Source organism: Schistocerca gregaria, chromosome 4 (assembly GCF_023897955.1).
Source record: "Schistocerca gregaria isolate iqSchGreg1 chromosome 4, iqSchGreg1.2, whole genome shotgun sequence".
In the NCBI taxonomy this organism is placed as follows: Eukaryota; Metazoa; Arthropoda; class Insecta; order Orthoptera; family Acrididae; genus Schistocerca; species Schistocerca gregaria.
The window spans coordinates 605862349-605875986 of record NC_064923.1 but is presented as its reverse complement, the minus strand read 5'-3'; the positions used below and the strand labels follow the sequence as shown (position 1 = coordinate 605875986).

General features: G+C 44.3%; 1 protein-coding gene across 5 annotated transcripts in view; it reads left to right on the top strand.

Moving 5' to 3' along the window:
- The window catches only part of LOC126266877 (major facilitator superfamily domain-containing protein 10), a 136898-nt gene that overhangs the window by 77558 nt on the left and 45702 nt on the right, over window positions 1–13638 (top strand). For all 5 annotated transcript variants that reach the window (XM_049971532.1, XM_049971531.1, XM_049971533.1 and 2 more), the window contains one exon: window positions 12347–12567. In XM_049971532.1, the coding sequence (XP_049827489.1) occupies window positions 12347–12567 (221 nt within the window). The remainder of the gene's footprint in view (window positions 1–12346; window positions 12568–13638) is intronic.

The following is a 13638-nucleotide window of genomic DNA, read 5'->3' as shown; positions in this document are numbered from 1 at the left end:
AACTATTCTGTTTCTGAGGAAGATTGGGTAAAGATATTAAACTACCTGGAAAAATAATCTGTGGCATGTTGTGCCCTTCTGCATCCATGTTTCTAGTGTCAGGGCAGACTAATTTTCTCAAACACATTGTCATTAGTCATGCTGTAAGCTTTTAGGATTGTGATAGGTAATGTTAACAAAACTTTGTATTTACGTATGTGATGTGCGTAACTGGTTAACAATTGGGAGAATATATAACTTGGTGTTAAACATTTGTCTTTAATTTTAACAACTGATTCATTTCTAAAGGCAGTTCCCTGCTTGTGTTGAATTTAATGTAGACTCCATTCCACACTGCTACTTGGCAGCAATTTTTTGCATTAAAACAAGAAAAAAAACCTCAGTATTTCCAAACATGGGACTTGTTTCACCATATACCTTCACTTGACAGACTGGCCACTGAGATGCTGATACATGGACTATCAAATTTACTATTTACAAAGTAAATAAAACAGAGAGAAACTTCCACATGGGAAAATATATTAAAAATAAAGATTCCAAGACTTACCAAGCGGGAAAGCGCCGGCAGACAGGCACATGAACAAAACACACAAACACACACACAAAATTACGAGCTTTCGCAACTGGCAGTTGCTTCGTCAGGAAGGAAGGAAGGAGAGGGAAAAATGAAAGGGTGTGGGTTTTAAGGGAGAGAGTAAGGAGTCATTCCAATCCCGGGAGCGGAAAGACTTCCCTTAGGGGAAAAAAAAAAAAGGACAGGTGTACACTCGCACACACACACACACACATATCCATCCGCACATACACAGACACAAGCAGACATATTTAAAGGCAAAGAGTTAAGGGCAGAGATGTCAGTCGAGGCGGAAGTACAGAGGCAAAGAAGTTGTTGAAAGACAGGTGAGGTATGAGCGGCGGCAACTTGAAATTAGCGGAGGTTGAGGCCTGGCGGATATCGAGAAGAGAGGATATACTGAAGGGCGAGTTCCCATCTCCGGAGTTCGGATAGGTTGGTGTTGGTGGGAAGTATCCAGATAACTCGGACGGTGTAACACTGTGCCAAGATGTGCTGGCCGTGCATCAAGGCATGTTTAGCCACAGGGTGATCCTCATTACCAACAAACACTGTCTGCCTGTGTCCATTCATGCGAATGGACAGTTTGTTGCTGGTCATTCCCACATAGAAAGCATCACAGTGCAGGCAGGTCAGTTGGTAGATCACATGGGTGCTTTCACATGTGGCTCTCCCTTTGATTGTGTACACCTTCCGGGTTACAGGACTGGAGTAGGTGGTGGTGGGAGGGTGCATAGGACAGGTTTTACACCGGGGGCGGTTGCAAGGGTAGGAGCCAGAGGGTAGGGGAGGTGGTTTGGGGATTTCATAGGGATGAACCAAGAGGTTACGAAGGTTAGGTGGACGGCGGAAAGACACTCTTGGTGGAGTGGGGAGGATTTCATGAAGGATGGATCTCATTTCGGGGCAGGATTTTAGGAAGTCGTATCCCTGCTGGAGAGCCACATTCAAGGTCTGATCCAGTCCCGGGAAGTATTCTGTTACAAGTGGGGCACTTTTGGGGTTCTTCTGTGAGAGGTTCTGGGTTTGAGGGGATGAGGAAGTGGCTCTGGTTATCTGCTTCTGTACCAGGTTGGGAGGGTAGTTGCGGGATGCGAAAGCTGTTTTCAGGTTGTTGGTGTAATGGTCGAGGGATTCAGGACTGGAGCAGATTCGTTTGCCACGAAGGCCTAGGCTGTAGGGAAGGGACCGTTTGATATGGAATGGGTGGCAGCTGTCATAATGGAGGTACTGTTGCTTGTTGGTGGGTTTGATGTGGACGGATGTGTGCAGCTGGCCATTGGACAGATGGAGGTCAACATCTAGGAAAGTGGCATGGGATTTGGAGTAGGACCAGGTGAATCTGATGGAACCAAAGGAGTTGAGGTTGGAGAGGAAATTCTGGAGTTGTTCTTCACTGTGAGTCCAGTTCATGAAGATGTCATCAATAAATCTGTACCAAACTTTGGGTTGGCAGGCTTGGGTAACCAAGAAGGCTTCCTCTAAGCGACCCATAAATAGGTTGGCATACGAGGGGGCCATCCTGGTACCCATGGCTGTTCCCTTTAATTGTTGGTATGTCTGGCCTTCAAAAGTGAAGAAGTTGTGGGTCAGGATGAAGCTGGCTAAGGTGACGAGGAAAGAGGTTTTAGGTAGGGTGGCAGGTGATCGGCGTGAAAGGAAGTGCTCCATTGCAGCGAGGCCCTGGACGTGCGGGATATTTGTGTATAGGGAAGTGGCATCAATGGTTACCAGGATGGTTTCTGGGGGTACAGACTGGGTACGGATTCCAGGCGTTCGAGAAAGTGGTTGGTGTCTTTGATGAAGGATGGGAGACTGCATGTAATGGGTTGAAGGTGTTGATCTACGTAGGCAGAGATACGTTCTGTGGGGGCTTGGTAACCAGCTACAATGGGGCGGCCAGGATGTTTGGGTTTGTGAATTTTAGGAAGTAGGTAGAAGGTAGGAGTGCGAGGTGACGGTGGGGTGAGGAGTTTGATGGAGTCAGGTGAAAGGTTTTGTAGGGGGCCTAAGGTTCTGAGGATTCCTTGAAGCTCCGCCTGGACATCAGGAATGGGATTACTTCGGCAAACTTTGTACGTAGAGTTGTCTGAAAGCTGACGCAGTCCCTCAGCCACATACTCCCGACGATCAAGTACCACAGTCGTGGAACCCTTGTCAGCCGGAAGAATGATGATGGATCGGTCAGCTTTCAGATCACGGATAGCCTGGGATTCGGCTGTGGTGATGTTGGGAGTAGGATTAAGGTTTTTCAAGAAAGATTGAGAGGCAAGGCTGGAAGTGAGAAACTCCTGGAAGGTTTGGAGAGGGTGATTTTGGGGAAGAGGAGGTGGGTCCCGCTGTGATGGAGGACGGAACTGTTGCAGGCAGGGTTCAATTTGGATAGTGTCTTGGGGAGTTGGATCATTAGGAGTGGGATCAGGATTGTTTTTCTTCGTGGCAAAGTGATATTTCCAGCAGAGACTACGAGTGTAGGACAGTAAATCCTTGACAAGTGCAGTTTGGTTGAACCTGGGAGTGGGGCTGAAGGTGAGGCCTTTGGATAGGACAGAGGTTTCGGATTGGGAGAGGGGTTTGGAGGAAAGGTTGACTACTGAATTGGGGTGTTGTGGTTCCAGATTGTGTTGACTAGAATTTTGAGGTGTTGGGGGGAGTGGAGCTGGAAGTGGGAGATTGAGTAGATGGGAGAGACTGGGTCTGTGTGCAATGAGAGGAGGTTGAGGTTTGTTGGAAAGGTTGTGGAGGGTGAGTGAGTTGCCTTTCCGGAGGTGGGAAACCAGGAGATTGGATAGTTTTTTGAGGTGGAGGGTGGCATGTTGTTCTAATTTGCGGTTGGCCTGTAGGAGGATGCTATGTACAGCCGGTGTGGATGCGGGAGAGGAAAGATTGAGGACTTTGATTTGGGATAGGAGTTGACGGGTGTGTTCATTGGCCGAGTCGATGTATAGGTGAAGGATTAGGCGGGTGAGGGCTATGGATTGTGCTGTTTGGAACTGGTATAAGGACTGATGGAAAGAAGGATTGCAGCCAGAGATGGGAACTTTAAGTGTGAGGCCTTTGGGAGTAATGCCAAATGTCAGACAAGCCTGAGTAAATAAAATATGGGAGCGTAATCTGGCTAGGGTGAAGGCATGTTTGCGGAGGGAATGTAAATAAAATTTAATGGGGTCGTTGTAGGGATGTTGTGAGGTTGACATGGTATTGGTAGGTGGAAAGGGTAATATGAGGTTAAAGTGAAAGTAAAGAGAGATTTATATAGGGAGAGATAAAGGTGTGAAAAAAGTCGAAAAAGTGTTGGTTTGAGATGAGCTATGTTGATCATGTGCTGAACTTAGGTTGGTGAACAACAATGGGTGCAAAGGTTGGGTAGTTATGTTGTCTCCAGATCACGTTAAAGGGTGGGGAAATTCAAGAAAATTTCGAGAAATTCAAGAAAATTTCGACAAAAAAATTTTTTCGAAAAAAGTTTCGAAGAAATAATTTGCGAAAAAATAAAATTCGAATTTTTTTTTTTTTTTTTTTTTTTGAATAAAATCTCGAAGAATATGTGTGTAAATGTATTCAAAGGACTGGTTATGTACTGGCAGGTTATGATAATGAGGCTAACAATTGTTTGATGAAGAAATAATAACGTGTAAACCTGTGGGAAGCTGCTAGAAAATGATCGGTTTTGTGGGAAAAAACGGGAATGGAAATAAAACGAAAGTTGTTGGAAAAAAACTGAGATGGTTGTGTAATGGGTGAAAGGAACTGAAGCTGTGAAATAGTATTCACGAGTTTACACGAAATGTTTGTAAACTTGGAACAATGGATTTTATAGCAGCGGTTATGTTGAAAGCGTTGAAAATTTTAGGTTATGGTTTGGAAGTAAATTACGTATTATTGAGTATAATTAGGCAGGATAAAATGTATGGTAGATTACGGAAAAATGGAAGATGAATACAAAGTGGAACTTCTTGTACAAACGAAAAGAGAAAGTAAGACGATAGAGAAGATTTCGAAATGCAACAGAGACAATAACAAACGTAATTGTTGGGTTCAAATTAATGACGATGTAAATAAAACAGAAAGAAACTTCCACATGGGAAAATATATTAAAAATAAAGATTCCAAGACTTACCAAGCGGGAAAGCGCCGGCAGACAGGCACATGAACAAAACACACAAACACACACACAAAATTACGAGCTTTCGCAACTGGCAGTTGCTTCGTCAGGAAGGAAGGAAGGAGAGGGAAAAATGAAAGGGTGTGGGTTTTAAGGGAGAGGGTAAGGAGTCATTCCAATCCCGGGAGCGGAAAGACTTCCCTTAGGGGAAAAAAAAAGGACAGGTGTACACTCGCACACACACACACACACATATCCATCCGCACATACACAGACACAAGCAGACATATTTAAAGGCAAAGAGTTAAGGGCAGAGATGTCAGTCGAGGCGGAAGTACAGAGGCAAAGAAGTTGTTGAAAGACAGGTGAGGTATGAGCGGCGGCAACTTGAAATTAGCGGAGGTTGAGGCCTGGCGGATATCGAGAAGAGAGGATATACTGAAGGGCGAGTTCCCATCTCCGGAGTTCGGATAGGTTGGTGTTGGTGGGAAGTATCCAGATAACTCGGACGGTGTAACACTGTGCCAAGATGTGCTGGCCGTGCATCAAGGCATGTTTAGCCACAGGGTGATCCTCATTACCAACAAACACTGTCTGCCTGTGTCCATTCATGCGAATGGACAGTTTGTTGCTGGTCATTCCCACATAGAAAGCATCACAGTGCAGGCAGGTCAGTTGGTAGATCACATGGGTGCTTTCACATGTGGCTCTCCCTTTGATTGTGTACACCTTCCGGGTTACAGGACTGGAGTAGGTGGTGGTGGGAGGGTGCATAGGACAGGTTTTACACCGGGGGCGGTTGCAAGGGTAGGAGCCAGAGGGTAGGGGAGGTGGTTTGGGGATTTCATAGGGATGAACCAAGAGGTTACGAAGGTTAGGTGGACGGCGGAAAGACACTCTTGGTGGAGTGGGGAGGATTTCATGAAGGATGGATCTCATTTCGGGGCAGGATTTTAGGAAGTCGTATCCCTGCTGGAGAGCCACATTCAAGGTCTGATCCAGTCCCGGGAAGTATTCTGTTACAAGTGGGGCACTTTTGGGGTTCTTCTGTGAGAGGTTCTGGGTTTGAGGGGATGAGGAAGTGGCTCTGGTTATCTGCTTCTGTACCAGGTTGGGAGGGTAGTTGCGGGATGCGAAAGCTGTTTTCAGGTTGTTGGTGTAATGGTCGAGGGATTCAGGACTGGAGCAGATTCGTTTGCCACGAAGGCCTAGGCTGTAGGGAAGGGACCGTTTGATATGGAATGGGTGGCAGCTGTCATAATGGAGGTACTGTTGCTTGTTGGTGGGTTTGATGTGGACGGATGTGTGCAGCTGGCCATTGGACAGATGGAGGTCAACATCTAGGAAAGTGGCATGGGATTTGGAGTAGGACCAGGTGAATCTGATGGAACCAAAGGAGTTGAGGTTGGAGAGGAAATTCTGGAGTTGTTCTTCACTGTGAGTCCAGTTCATGAAGATGTCATCAATAAATCTGTACCAAACTTTGGGTTGGCAGGCTTGGGTAACCAAGAAGGCTTCCTCTAAGCGACCCATAAATAGGTTGGCATACGAGGGGGCCATCCTGGTACCCATGGCTGTTCCCTTTAATTGTTGGTATGTCTGGCCTTCAAAAGTGAAGAAGTTGTGGGTCAGGATGAAGCTGGCTAAGGTGACGAGGAAAGAGGTTTTAGGTAGGGTGGCAGGTGATCGGCGTGAAAGGAAGTGCTCCATTGCAGCGAGGCCCTGGACGTGCGGGATATTTGTGTATAGGGAAGTGGCATCAATGGTTACCAGGATGGTTTCTGGGGGTACAGACTGGGTACGGATTCCAGGCGTTCGAGAAAGTGGTTGGTGTCTTTGATGAAGGATGGGAGACTGCATGTAATGGGTTGAAGGTGTTGATCTACGTAGGCAGAGATACGTTCTGTGGGGGCTTGGTAACCAGCTACAATGGGGCGGCCAGGATGTTTGGGTTTGTGAATTTTAGGAAGTAGGTAGAAGGTAGGAGTGCGAGGTGACGGTGGGGTGAGGAGTTTGATGGAGTCAGGTGAAAGGTTTTGTAGGGGGCCTAAGGTTCTGAGGATTCCTTGAAGCTCCGCCTGGACATCAGGAATGGGATTACTTCGGCAAACTTTGTACGTAGAGTTGTCTGAAAGCTGACGCAGTCCCTCAGCCACATACTCCCGACGATCAAGTACCACAGTCGTGGAACCCTTGTCAGCCGGAAGAATGATGATGGATCGGTCAGCTTTCAGATCACGGATAGCCTGGGATTCGGCTGTGGTGATGTTGGGAGTAGGATTAAGGTTTTTCAAGAAAGATTGAGAGGCAAGGCTGGAAGTGAGAAACTCCTGGAAGGTTTGGAGAGGGTGATTTTGGGGAAGAGGAGGTGGGTCCCGCTGTGATGGAGGACGGAACTGTTGCAGGCAGGGTTCAATTTGGATAGTGTCTTGGGGAGTTGGATCATTAGGAGTGGGATCAGGATTGTTTTTCTTCGTGGCAAAGTGATATTTCCAGCAGAGACTACGAGTGTAGGACAGTAAATCCTTGACAAGTGCAGTTTGGTTGAACCTGGGAGTGGGGCTGAAGGTGAGGCCTTTGGATAGGACAGAGGTTTCGGATTGGGAGAGGGGTTTGGAGGAAAGGTTGACTACTGAATTGGGGTGTTGTGGTTCCAGATTGTGTTGACTAGAATTTTGAGGTGTTGGGGGGAGTGGAGCTGGAAGTGGGAGATTGAGTAGATGGGAGAGACTGGGTCTGTGTGCAATGAGAGGAGGTTGAGGTTTGTTGGAAAGGTTGTGGAGGGTGAGTGAGTTGCCTTTCCGGAGGTGGGAAACCAGGAGATTGGATAGTTTTTTGAGGTGGAGGGTGGCATGTTGTTCTAATTTGCGGTTGGCCTGTAGGAGGATGCTATGTACAGCCGGTGTGGATGCGGGAGAGGAAAGATTGAGGACTTTGATTTGGGATAGGAGTTGACGGGTGTGTTCATTGGCCGAGTCGATGTATAGGTGAAGGATTAGGCGGGTGAGGGCTATGGATTGTGCTGTTTGGAACTGGTATAAGGACTGATGGAAAGAAGGATTGCAGCCAGAGATGGGAACTTTAAGTGTGAGGCCTTTGGGAGTAATGCCAAATGTCAGACAAGCCTGAGTAAATAAAATATGGGAGCGTAATCTGGCTAGGGTGAAGGCATGTTTGCGGAGGGAATGTAAATAAAATTTAATGGGGTCGTTGTAGGGATGTTGTGAGGTTGACATGGTATTGGTAGGTGGAAAGGGTAATATGAGGTTAAAGTGAAAGTAAAGAGAGATTTATATAGGGAGAGATAAAGGTGTGAAAAAAGTCGAAAAAGTGTTGGTTTGAGATGAGCTATGTTGATCATGTGCTGAACTTAGGTTGGTGAACAACAATGGGTGCAAAGGTTGGGTAGTTATGTTGTCTCCAGATCACGTTAAAGGGTGGGGAAATTCAAGAAAATTTCGAGAAATTCAAGAAAATTTCGACAAAAAAATTTTTTCGAAAAAAGTTTCGAAGAAATAATTTGCGAAAAAATAAAATTCGAATTTTTTTTTTTTTTTTTTTTTTTGAATAAAATCTCGAAGAATATGTGTGTAAATGTATTCAAAGGACTGGTTATGTACTGGCAGGTTATGATAATGAGGCTAACAATTGTTTGATGAAGAAATAATAACGTGTAAACCTGTGGGAAGCTGCTAGAAAATGATCGGTTTTGTGGGAAAAAACGGGAATGGAAATAAAACGAAAGTTGTTGGAAAAAAACTGAGATGGTTGTGTAATGGGTGAAAGGAACTGAAGCTGTGAAATAGTATTCACGAGTTTACACGAAATGTTTGTAAACTTGGAACAATGGATTTTATAGCAGCGGTTATGTTGAAAGCGTTGAAAATTTTAGGTTATGGTTTGGAAGTAAATTACGTATTATTGAGTATAATTAGGCAGGATAAAATGTATGGTAGATTACGGAAAAATGGAAGATGAATACAAAGTGGAACTTCTTGTACAAACGAAAAGAGAAAGTAAGACGATAGAGAAGATTTCGAAATGCAACAGAGACAATAACAAACGTAATTGTTGGGTTCAAATTAATGACGATGTAAATAAAACAGAAAGAAACTTCCACATGGGAAAATATATTAAAAATAAAGATTCCAAGACTTACCAAGCGGGAAAGCGCCGGCAGACAGGCACATGAACAAAACACACAAACACACACACAAAATTACGAGCTTTCGCAACTGGCAGTTGCTTCGTCAGGAAGGAAGGAAGGAGAGGGAAAAATGAAAGGGTGTGGGTTTTAAGGGAGAGGGTAAGGAGTCATTCCAATCCCGGGAGCGGAAAGACTTCCCTTAGGGGAAAAAAAAAGGACAGGTGTACACTCGCACACACACACACACACATATCCATCCGCACATACACAGACACAAGCAGACATATTTAAAGGCAAAGAGTTAAGGGCAGAGATGTCAGTCGAGGCGGAAGTACAGAGGCAAAGAAGTTGTTGAAAGACAGGTGAGGTATGAGCGGCGGCAACTTGAAATTAGCGGAGGTTGAGGCCTGGCGGATATCGAGAAGAGAGGATATACTGAAGGGCGAGTTCCCATCTCCGGAGTTCGGATAGGTTGGTGTTGGTGGGAAGTATCCAGATAACTCGGACGGTGTAACACTGTGCCAAGATGTGCTGGCCGTGCATCAAGGCATGTTTAGCCACAGGGTGATCCTCATTACCAACAAACACTGTCTGCCTGTGTCCATTCATGCGAATGGACAGTTTGTTGCTGGTCATTCCCACATAGAAAGCATCACAGTGCAGGCAGGTCAGTTGGTAGATCACATGGGTGCTTTCACATGTGGCTCTCCCTTTGATTGTGTACACCTTCCGGGTTACAGGACTGGAGTAGGTGGTGGTGGGAGGGTGCATAGGACAGGTTTTACACCGGGGGCGGTTGCAAGGGTAGGAGCCAGAGGGTAGGGGAGGTGGTTTGGGGATTTCATAGGGATGAACCAAGAGGTTACGAAGGTTAGGTGGACGGCGGAAAGACACTCTTGGTGGAGTGGGGAGGATTTCATGAAGGATGGATCTCATTTCGGGGCAGGATTTTAGGAAGTCGTATCCCTGCTGGAGAGCCACATTCAAGGTCTGATCCAGTCCCGGGAAGTATTCTGTTACAAGTGGGGCACTTTTGGGGTTCTTCTGTGAGAGGTTCTGGGTTTGAGGGGATGAGGAAGTGGCTCTGGTTATCTGCTTCTGTACCAGGTTGGGAGGGTAGTTGCGGGATGCGAAAGCTGTTTTCAGGTTGTTGGTGTAATGGTCGAGGGATTCAGGACTGGAGCAGATTCGTTTGCCACGAAGGCCTAGGCTGTAGGGAAGGGACCGTTTGATATGGAATGGGTGGCAGCTGTCATAATGGAGGTACTGTTGCTTGTTGGTGGGTTTGATGTGGACGGATGTGTGCAGCTGGCCATTGGACAGATGGAGGTCAACATCTAGGAAAGTGGCATGGGATTTGGAGTAGGACCAGGTGAATCTGATGGAACCAAAGGAGTTGAGGTTGGAGAGGAAATTCTGGAGTTGTTCTTCACTGTGAGTCCAGATCATGAAGATGTCATCAATAAATCTGTACCAAACTTTGGGTTGGCAGGCTTGGGTAACCAAGAAGGCTCCCTCTAAGCGACCCATAAATAGGTTGGCATACGAGGGGGCCATCCTGGTACCCATGGCTGTTCCCTTTAATTGTTGGTATGTCTGGCCTTCAAAAGTGAAGAAGTTGTGGGTCAGGATGAAGCTGGCTAAGGTGACGAGGAAAGAGGTTTTAGGTAGGGTGGCAGGTGATCGGCGTGAAAGGAAGTGCTCCATTGCAGCGAGGCCCTGGACGTGCGGGATATTTGTGTATAGGGAAGTGGCATCAATGGTTACCAGGATGGTTTCACTATTTACAAAGCATATTGTGAACTCATTTTTTGCCAAAAGCTTGCAGGTTCACATTTTCAAAGAAAATAGAGACATAAATAGCTTCCAAAATTTCAGTGAATATACCAATTGATGATATAATCAGCTGCTCCTTTAATTTGTTTGCAAAAATGGCAACTGCAGTTTAGCACCTCAGATGACCACAAAAGTCAATATATAGTCTCTGTCGTCTTCGATACAGCATGTACACATCCTAATGACGTCACGCTTGACACTACCAGCATGCAATAAGACTTGCCCTACTGTAGGTACCTCTCTTAGAGATCAGTTCAATTTTGAGGAATATGGCAATAGTGGTTGGGATTAATACTGAATGTCATGTGGATACTGATCTTCATTTCTGACAACAGGTTTATTTGTCGTTTGACAGATCTGCTGAATTTGGATAATGTTTTGTGTGTTATTCTGTAAAGTATCATAACAAGATGTTAAGGTGTTACAAAAATACTTCAGGAAGAATGATAACAAATGACCTGATATGAGCAATTGTCTCTGTGAACTGGAATTTTCCTGCTATTGATTCTTCACTCTACAAGGTGTTTGTTTGTCAGCACTGTGTCCTCTTTGTCTAGGCTTCCATGCCTTTCAGTAAAAGCGAAACCCTTACATGATAACTTGGTTTCCATCTGTTGAAGCCCCCTTTTTCTCAGGAACTGGTAGAGGTATGTCAAATACTATGGTGTGTACAAGGGTGGTCTCCCAGAGGATTTCTTGGAAGGAAATAAATGTTTTGTCTGATGCCAGTATGTCATACATTGGGAGACCCAGTGCCTATTTTTGCCAAAATTGATGGATTCACAATTATTAACATGTTCTGGGCTGTTATGCCATTTTTGAATGTATTTCGCATTTAAATCCAATATTTTGTCCCCATATGTGAAAGACATTTTCAAAGGGGAGCATATCTTCTTTGAGTGTCCGATTCACACCCGACTCTGTATTAACCCAGGGTGTGGATTGGGCACTCGAAGAAGCTACAATCCCCCTTGAAAATGTCTTCTGCAAATGGGGATGAAACATTGAGTTTATATGAAATCCATTCGGTCACTGCATAATAGCCCAGTAAATTTTATTGTGACATTTCTGGCCGAGAAAGTTGACATTTTACAATTGATAGATTCTTCATGTTTTTCATACAGGGTAATCATTCTTGGACATAAAGCATTCTGGAATAATAAAAAGTATATTTTTCACTATAAATACTGATATCTATTACAAGTGTTCTTAAACCATAACTGCTAACATTAGTTGTTTCATTTGTCTGTGTTTCGCTCACACATCAGCAAAACTGAGGAAAGTGTCAGTAGCTCCTTATGGATAGGGGAAGATAACTCCTTATGTTACTTCCTGCTGTGGTTGTACCTAGCTACTAATGCCCTTGATTGTACTGGAACCAAAATTTGAAGAAACTTTTTAAATCATAAATATGTTGCATTGGGAAATGTGTTAAAACACTAAAATTTCTCCTGGTGATGAGGACAGCACCCATGCAGGAAGGGGGTAAGGAAAATTGACTCAATCAGGATTTCATACTCACTGATGGCCTTCAAGGTTATCACTTACAGTTGGCTTTATTATGTGTTTGGAGATACCATTTAGTCTGATTACAAATAATATTGAAATTTATTTTGTTAGTTAATATGCACTGTGAAAATAATGCTTTGGTTTTGAAATATATGATGATTAATTTTCATTTCAGATTTAAGAAAGCTACAAACCTTGGGTCTTATTTACTTCGTATATCTGTTTTTGTATTCTGGTTTGGAGTTTACTCTGACATTTTTGACCCATCACAAGTTCAACTACACCTCCATGCAGCAAGGTTGGATGTTTTTTGTCATTGGTTTGACAATGGCTGTCATGCAAGGAAGCTATGTTCGCAAATTACCTGAACATAAAATCAAGCCAACAGCAGTGCTGGTAAGTTATCATTAATATAACAACTGTCAGTGTACATTGTGTCTCTAAGGTTGAATGAGTTTATTTAAAAAAGAAAGTCATTTACCAAACCCCGATGACCAATTGGACACATTAGTTTACTGGTTACAGTCTAAACATGACCATGTTTACTCTTCCCATTGGTGATGGGAAGAAGACAGAGGAGGAAATGCACAGGCTGTTTTAAAATGGGACAAAAGTATGAATTTGCATGTGTTAAATTCTTCCTGCACCTCCTCCTCAAAGTAAGTGCTCAGGTACTTGACCAGTTGCATTTTTCAGTCATTTTTGTATAGCAGGACTGTTGTGAGGTCAAGAAGAAAAACCAGACAAGTGGAAGTAGGACTAGAGCTCTGAGGGTTCCATAAAAACTTAATCATGTTTATTGATAATGCTGACTTTTTGTGTGGTTCAATGGCCTGGTGCAATTGTTCAGTTGGATGCCACTTTGGTGACTCACATGTCTCTTGTGCCAGTTATCCAACTGGCAAAAGGAACCTATATTTTAATGTATAATCTGAACCATGTGTTGTTTCTGGCAACTCTTGATGTTGCTGACAGATCAAAATGAAGATTGGAAAATCTGTTGTCCGAAAGAGATAAGACACCATGATCTCTTGGTTTCCAGGCATGCGTTGAACCACAAAACCACCAGGCCCAAAACATGTGGCAAAATACACATTAGATTTAAAAAAGTGGCAATGAATGTTGTTCACCTTGAAGCGGGACATCCATTAACATAACACTCAACTCCTCTGCACCACACTCGGTGGGAGGAGTGGCAACTTTGAAATCTTAAATAGGAACCCCTATTATTTATTGCAGATTGGGATTCTCCATGTAAAAATATGTAACTTTTGTATGAATCACTTCCTTCGTTCTATGATAAATGGTGCTGAAATCGACACACATGAATATGGGTTGACAATCGGTGCAAAACAGTCAGTATAATGCTATCATGTGACACAGTCTATCCTCCCAGGATGCATTCTTAGGCTAGATTTAGCATTACCCAGGAATGACGACATGGAGATAGTAGTCATGTGTTCTCTT